Source organism: Nicotiana tomentosiformis, chromosome 8 (assembly GCF_000390325.3).
Source record: "Nicotiana tomentosiformis chromosome 8, ASM39032v3, whole genome shotgun sequence".
NCBI classification, from domain to species: Eukaryota; Viridiplantae; Streptophyta; class Magnoliopsida; order Solanales; family Solanaceae; genus Nicotiana; species Nicotiana tomentosiformis.
Window position 1 is genome coordinate 94,986,735 of NC_090819.1, and position 8,477 is coordinate 94,995,211.

Below are 8,477 nucleotides of genomic sequence, written 5' to 3' on the forward strand. Positions count from 1 at the left end.
AAAAGACTCAAATAAAAATCCCCATAAATATAAACTACAAAGAAACAAATATCTCCCAGTACTTGTAGTTATTTCCATCTCATTTTGAGGTTATCATGTAACAAAATTCATGAATGATAAATTCAAAGTAGAAGCCACCTCGTTATATATCATGATAGGTAGAAATGTATTACAAATAATTCAAGCATGCTTGTTCTTCCTCTATATATTACCGCCTCTTGAGACGCTTTATGTTTTTTTTTTTTTAAAAACTAACATGATCAGAGAAGTACTCGAGACAAAGGAATCTTAGTAGCTCATATGTCCCATTTCAACTTAACATAAAAGTTTACACGCCCCTGAGATGATGACAAAAATAAACTGAACAAAAGGACACTATCCTAATACACAACAGGACCTAAACATTAACACTAAGCAGACAAAACATGGAAAACAACCTTAAAGGAACTAGCTATCATCCAAGTAGACGCCCATTAACTCTTTGGTGAGGCTTTTGGAACTCCCCCAGCACTAGGCTGAGCAGACTGGGATGTCGGATTTGCATCATAGATTCCACGTGCACCGACACTACCACTGCCATCAGATGAGTACCCCGCCGGAGGCTGCACATAACCACCAGCATAGGCACTACCGTAAGGTGGCGGCTGCTGCCCATAGCTAGGCTGGGCGATAGGTGGAGCCCCATAGGCTGGTGCACCGTACCCAGGTTGAGCTGTTGGAGTGCCATAAGACGATGGAGCTCTCTGAGCCCCAGAATCACCCTGACCATAACCCGATTGAGCAGTTTGTGGCTGTGGAAACCCGGGCTGCACTGGTGGAGGCTGGGCATAGCCTCCTTGTGCACTAGGAGACTGCAGTGGCTGACCATAAGCTGGCTGACTAGTTGGAGGCTTTTGAGCTTGCGGGGGGCCATACCCAGCTGCTGGCTGGGTGCCATACCCAACTTGGGAAGTAGGTGGCCCGCCATACCCAGCCTGAGTAAACCCTTGAGATGGGTAACTAGGATTAGGGCTGGGCTGCTGGCCAGACTGATATCCTTGTTGACCCGTAGCTGATGACTGAACTGGTGCAGGTGCTTGACTGACATCACTTTGCGCACCATATGAAGTGTTGTTGCCATCAGAAGCTGGGTTTGGTACATTCCCATAACCGGGAGTAGAGCTATAACCTTGCTGCTGATCATAACCAGGACCCTGATAACCAGATTGAGGAGCAGGTGCATGATATCCACCGTAGCCATCTTGGGAATAACTTTGTCCCTGGCTGTAACCTGTGGCTGATAGCTGATTGTAACCATAGGCGGCAGTATCAGTTGAAGCAGCTGCGCCTCCAGGTGTTTGTTGTTGTTGTGGGGGTGCCTGCTGACTATAGTAATCATAACCACCTGCCCCACCTGCCTGGGACGTTTGTTGATTTGGTGCAGTTGCCTGGTCCCAACCAGAGGAGGCTGGTTGTGGGGGATAACCAGGGTAGGGTGGTTGAGACATGTTATACTGGGGGGATGGACCTGGGTATGCTCCAGGTTGAAGATAACCATAACCAGGTTGCTGCATCTGCGCACCAGGAGGAGCCCAGCTTGCAGGAGGTCGAGCTTGATAACCTTGTTGAGGATATCCTCCAGACATTCCTGGATTTCTAACACGATTCTGCAGAGGAATTGTTGTCTAAAATGAACCAAGAACAATCTATCCAGTTGCATATTTTAAGACATTTTCAAAGGGCAAAACAAGCACATAGAGATAACATAAACACAGCAGATAAAGCAGCAATATTACCACAATATAATCCCGGTACAACTAAAAAGTTACCAAACTATAGAAAATATGCATCAAGACAAGTGTAGCCGCCTACATACCGTACTGATTGGGTGGTACAAACTCCTGCAGAAGCCCATCTTCATCCAATTTGAAGCGACGGGTGCCATAGCAAGTAGGAAAAACAATACAAATTCTACATAGAGGCAAAATATTTCTAACACAAAAACACTAGCAATGACCGACGACGAAATATAGGCCTTGATGATCCACCTTCATAAAAAGATGATCCAATGGTTTATGCTTTAAGTTGTCAGCAGAGCAATTATATACGTTGAAAGCATTTCATTCCTATATCCTGAACTAAATTAGATATTTCAGGTTCATTGTCATCCAGAATAAACATCATTGAAGATATTAATTTATCCAGGATAAAGACAACAGCACCCCACCATAAGGCTCCAAAGATGAACTCTTAGTCGTCGTGCTGTATTCATGAATAATGAGTTAATGACAAGGAGAAAAGAGCAAGAAGGAAAAATGTGTTATGAAAATGGAGGACACTAGTGAACACCAACAGGAAACAGTATTGGTACATACCGCAGCAGTTTTAGAAGGCAACATATCACTTACCTTGATATAAGGTAACTAGATAAATCAGCCATAAAGACACCGCAAAGCAGAACCTTAACTATCGAAGCTACTAACTGGACTTGCAAGAGAAAGAGCTTAATCTCCAGGGCTATCAGTAAAAGGTTTATGAAAGAAAAAATTGATCTCCAGGGCTATCAACTCAAAGATTTATGAAAAATTCTCAGATATAAGGGATAATCATTTACTGCAGCAACATGAAAAGAGGGGGAGAGGGAGAGGGGGGGGGGGGGGGGGTAAGCTAATCAATCAACTACTATGGCTCTAGAGATGAACTCTTAGTCGTTGTGCTGTCTTCATGAATAATGACAAGGAGAAAGGAGCAAGAAGGAAAAATGTGTTATGAAAATGGAGGACATTAGTGAACACCAACAGGAAACAATATTGGATACATACAGTTTTAGAAGGCAACATATCACTTACATTGGATATAAGGTAACTAGATAAATAAGTCATAAAGACACTACAAAGCAGAACCTTAACTACCGAAGCTACAAACTGGACTTGCTAGAGAATGAGCTTAATCTTCAGGGCTATCACTCAAAGGCTTATGAAAGAAAAATTTAATCTCCAGGGCTATCAACTCAAAGGTCTATGAAAGATTCTCAGATATAAGGGGATAATCATTTACTGCAGCAAAATAGGGGGGGTAGTAATCAACTACTATGGCACAATAAATCTAACTCTGAAATAAACGAACAACTGTCAAATAAAAGAACACCAATACAACTAGGAACTCACAGCAGCATAAATTATAGCTAACCACATCCTAGAAATAATTCCAGTTAAATTGACCAGTGAAGAAATATTAATATCTCGATTTTGACTCCAACGAGAGAAAAACAATCTCATAAGAACTTAGTCTATTCCCCTGCATCTTCAGAAAAGAAGGTCTCTTTGTTGTCAGTAAGGTTGGAAACCATACCAGAACACTGCTGAGGGAACAACAACAACACTAAATAGTTTCGAGTTGGTGTCACCAATTGTCCAATACACACTAGCCTACAATGTTTCCCAATAACAATATCAGTGACCAGATACAAAACTAACCGATACAGCTTATGTCTTATCCTGATTATAACGAGAAAATTCAAACCAAGTATGATCACAAATCTTATGAATCAAGAATACATCTTAATATTAGAGAAAAATTTTAGATTGGTTTTAGCTACCTTCTTGGAAAGGTTTGTCCACACCTGCCTCACAGAAAATCACCAGAAGTCCAGTAAAACTATTAGACAGATCAATACATAAAATAAGGTTATGTCTAGAACTTTCTATGATCATCATCGATATAATAACTTAAACTACCGTGGACTTCAGACAAGAACCCAACAACCCAACCCTGCAACAAGTACCCGCCTCAATGAACTTGTGAAGAAACTAATCAGAAAGCTGACAGGCACAAGAAGATGCCATATCATACTGCAGATATGTCCTATAGATGGAACATTCACGGAAAATCAATATGGTGTTGTACTGTAGAGTGGTATACCGCACTCTCCGTGACCTATTTGCAAATAGAAAAGAAGCCTATGACTAAAAGGAATAAGAGAGGACCTAATTGCAATTAGAAAAAAGGCATGACCAAAGGAATAAGAATTCTCCCTTCAAAAGTAAAGCAGAACAGGGGCCCATCTCCTTCACACAGGGGTAATTGAAATGAACAAGAGAGTCCCATGGACTGAGCTGTGAATCAAAAAGAAGGCTGCAAAACGATACCTGCAAACTATTTAATTCCAGGGACACAAATAGGACCAAAGACAGCAATACACATTTATCACAATTATAGATGCAAGTGATGACCACCCAGTAGAAGTTAGATTTAGAAACGCTCAGCTTATCATTCATGATGCTTTAGCAACAGAATAAATTTTAAAACACTGTGGTTAGAACAATCCTAATTAAGAATTCAACTAAGCACTCACCACTGCAAAAAAGTTAGACATATTACCTCATAAATTTGCTAAGAGAAGGAAAGCTAAACATCCAGGTAAGTTGCAAATTTTCCACAACATCGAATCGAAGTGCACAGTGAGAAACAACAAATCCATATCACAGAATAAAACATAATCATACAAATGTTAACAGAGTGGAAAGCAATAGATTTAACAGAGTATGCTTCCTCACAAGAAAATAAGCACCAAAAAGATCAACTGTCAGATTGACAGATTATGTAACTACAAGTACCTCACTAGTAACTTCATACACCAGCTGTTTAGCAGCCTCAATCTGTTCACTTGACCCATCAATTTGTACTGTCCTCTCTCTTGATGTATCACCTGGAGGCAAATGTAAAGGAATCACCTGTGACAATTTGGGAAAAGGTAAAACAGCTGACTTCGAATCTCATCTAAACTGATCTGTGTTCCAGACAACGCAAATCACTAGAATCCTTGACAAAACGGCATCACTACTGTTGCGAAAGTTGCACTATTATATGTGAAATGCTTTAGTATTACCTGAATACGAGCTCCAGTAGTTGCTTGCATATTTTTTATGGTTTCACCTCCTTTGCCAATAACAAGACCAACCTAAAAGCATACCAATAGGTCATGAGAGACTAGATAAACTGGAAACAGATTATTGCAGATTAACCAACTACAGCAGTAAAAGTCACCTTGTTGTTGGGGACTTTCATTACAAATTGTTCTGCTCCAGACACCTGTCCAGTTATCCTCCGGGAAACTATGCCAGAACCCCCTGCATCAGCCTATTTGATATGCATTGTGCATAGGTAACACATTCAAAATGGCAGAACCCGTTCAGCTTGGTTTGATTCAAGACACGAGCATTTTAAGGTACAGTATTGTTCATGTATTAACAGATAAAGATTAGTACCTCAGCAAGAACATCACTAATTAATTGTTCAGCCTTAGCAATTTGCTCTGGTGTACCCACGAGCTCAACCCCTCTAGTTGGAGAATTAGGATCAGCATCCATGTCTCTAGTAACCTGAATCTTGGCTCCAGACTGTAGTTGAAGATACTTGATGGTCTCCCCACCTCTGCCTATGATCACTCCAACTCTCACATTTGGTACCTCAATCTTCTTGCTTCCCCCCAGATAACCATATGAACTTGTCACTGCTGGATTAACAGTGGGTTTGTCTGTGGTTCAATAAGAACAAAACATTTAAACAGTAAGTGGACCCATAAGTCCATATCGCTAAGTTGGTTAATAAGAAGAGCATAAGATCATCAAGAGATACAAAGCACATGAATGGTGACCACATTAAAAGATGAAAAGAAACAGCAACCCGCCTCTGTCACTGCCACTAAAAGTTTATAACACAACCTATTGACCTGTAATCATTCACATACATCTCAAAATATTTTCACGATGAAAAATCAACACTTGCAGCAGCTATTCATTTCCAATACTATGTAATTATCAACATAGAATAGGAGAAAGCCATATGGAGTAAGACTTGGGAGATTCTAAAAAGAAAAAACTTATCACTTCAGCGCCCACAAGTGAGGCAAGTTGTAGCCCCCCACACCCCACCCTTTCCCCTTGGAAAACAGTGTCCTGCAATTCATGGTGGCCAATTTGGAAAAAACATTTAAATCATACCAAACTCACCCATAAGACACACGCCCATCCCCTAATTCTCGACAATAGAAAAAACCTACAATTTTATAAATAGACCCCTTATTAATTATAAAGTATCTACAAAAGAAAATACACTCTGATGCAACAAATAGCTCAAAAGATCTGGCTCCAGATAAATACACAAAAACTACACGAGCCCATTTTCAAGAAAATGATTAAAAAATTAAAATCGGAAGAAAAAAAAAATAGAAGATGATTGTCAACATTTACTCCAACAACTAGGCGTGATAAATTGTCAAGTATGCACGTCACTAATTCCTGAGAATAAATCTTTACTACTTTTTTCAACTGTTCCCTCTATCTACAAAAGATAACACGCATGGATGCAACAAATAACTCAAAAAACTTTCCCCAAAAGTTTAGCAAAATAGAAGCATATCCATCCTAGAGAAAATTAATAAAAATGTCAAAATCAGTAAAAAGAAGTAGACATTAAAAGGACCAAAAAATGCAACAAATAAATCTAAAAGATCATCTCTAATTAAAGGCACAAAAAATAAGCAAACATTTACAGAGAAAATAAAAACAAACAATTGTCTTATGAAAAAACAACAGCTCAAAACCCTTACGTTCAAAGGAATCAAATGGAGAACCAACAGGAGCGCCGTTATCAACACGAGCTTTTTTCGGCTCGGCAGCGCTATTCAAGAGCCGAGCCGCGATTTCCTGAGCCTTCTGCTTAGCCAGCTGGAAATCATCCATAGGAGGAGGAACGCTGTTGTAAGAGGCCACGGCAGGAGCCGCGCCGGAACCATCAGAAATCGGTGCAGAGAATCCTGTGGGTTTACGAGGAATAGGAGAAGGCGTCGTTTGGTCTTCGTACTTCCTCTTGTTTGTTCCTCCAACTTCTGATGCGTATTGAACATCCTCTTCCGCCATAGTTGTGTTTGTTGTATGGGATTTCTCGTAAGAAATAGAATTGGGAAACCCTACAATGAGAGATTGAGAGAGGGATTAAAGAGAACAGGGACAAATTTGGGGTCAAAAAGAGCATTTTATAGCTGACCTCGAGTTATTTTTAGATAGGGATGCCTTTAAGATATTTTCTTTTGGCAACCTATTGAATTCTTTTATATATATATATACTAGTTTAAGTCTCAATCTTTTTATAGGGTATAATAGCACTTTGAATTCTCGATGAATGATGCATTACTTGAAACAGTTACTTTTTCGTTCATTCACAAGTTAATAACTCGATCAAATTTTTCAATTAAATTAAATTAAATTTATTTTATTCGTTACTGTAATATATATATATATAGTCACAAACTCTAACAAAGTTAATAATATAGTAATTAAAATTTTTGTTGAGTGTGCCAAAAAAAAATCACATTAATAGCTGAAATAAAAAGAAAGATATAATAAGATGTAAGAATATTACGGATGAAAATCATTTACACCCCCGAAGTTTGCTCTAAAAATCAAACTCCCTCCTCTACTTTGAACAATTGTCATTCTCCCCCTCATTTCTAAATTGACATTAGAAAATACCTATTTTACCCTCTATATTATCAACATTTATCTCTTTCTATTTTTTATTTTTACTTTTTACCCTTTTAGTGTCATGATATTTTTTTATTTTATAATATTTATGCTATGAACTTACCTATATAATAATAAAATCTCATGTTCAAAATGAAAAATAAAATAAAAAATGGTAATCAAGCATATAATTGTAATAACGTTAAATAATAAAAAGATGCGCAAAATAAAAATTAAAATTAAATAATTTGCTCATATCAGTAATTTTATTAATGGCAATTAAATTTCAAAAATCTATTTACACAATCGAGAATAAAAGATGGTTTAGAACCTTATAGACATATACTCAATGTGTGTAATATAAAAGTTTATAATTATTACAAGTAAATGTAAATTTTATAATAAACTCATTAAAGATTATCTATTTACCACTGAAAAAATATAACCTAAATATATACTTAATGAGCATTATATTAAATAAAAGTCATAAAATATGGTATATTTTTGTGACAAACTTATAAAAAGACTATTCTATTTATAATTTTAATAAATTTAAAGTATAATTTATAATAAGATATAATACAATTCAAATCATAGGTAAAATCATAAAAAATAGCATATAACAAAAGAATTACATAGAGGAGGGAATTAAAAATGACAAGGGCAAAATAGATATTGTATAGGATAAATGAGGGAGAATGATAATTGTTCAAAGTTGAGGAGGAAATTTGATTTTTAAAGCAAAATTAGGGGGTATGAATGATTTTCACTCGAATATTATGCAGGCTTGTAGTAAAACAGATAAAATCACATACCACCTTGTATTAAAGCTTATGGTTAAGCTGGAAATAACCAGATCGTTTAGAAAGTTTTCTAGGTATTCTATCTTTTAATCTTTTGATGATCAGCTTCCTTTTTAATGATATTGCATTGAGTAATTCACATATTAAAGCCTTTTTTTGTTTAATCATCCGA

General features: G+C 37.3%; 1 protein-coding gene across 1 annotated transcript; it reads right to left on the minus strand.

The window, feature by feature from the left end:
* Positions 1 to 286: 286 nt before the first annotated feature.
* LOC104086484 (uncharacterized) lies at positions 287 to 7,024 on the minus strand. Its single transcript, XM_009590750.4, has 6 exons — positions 6,590 to 7,024; positions 5,247 to 5,515; positions 5,026 to 5,118; positions 4,868 to 4,939; positions 4,596 to 4,712; positions 287 to 1,646 (listed from the first exon to the last, which is right to left on the minus strand). Exons 1-6 carry the CDS (start codon positions 6,897 to 6,899, stop codon positions 474 to 476), a joined length of 2,034 nt encoding a protein of 677 aa, XP_009589045.1. The 5' UTR covers positions 6,900 to 7,024; the 3' UTR covers positions 287 to 473.
* Between the last annotated feature and the right edge of the window lie 1,453 nt (positions 7,025 to 8,477).

Coding starts and splice junctions, on each gene's coding strand:
- LOC104086484 (XM_009590750.4), bottom strand. CDS start 6,899: ATGGCGGAAGAGGATGTTCAATACGCATCAGAAGTTGGAGGAACAAAC. Junction 5,516..6,589: donor TCCATTTGATTCCTTTGAAC/GTAAGGGTTTTG, acceptor ATTGAACCACAG/ACAAACCCACTGTTAATCCA. Junction 1,647..4,595: donor TGTATGAAGTTACTAGTGAG/GTACTTGTAGTT, acceptor ATTCCTCTGCAG/AATCGTGTTAGAAATCCAGG.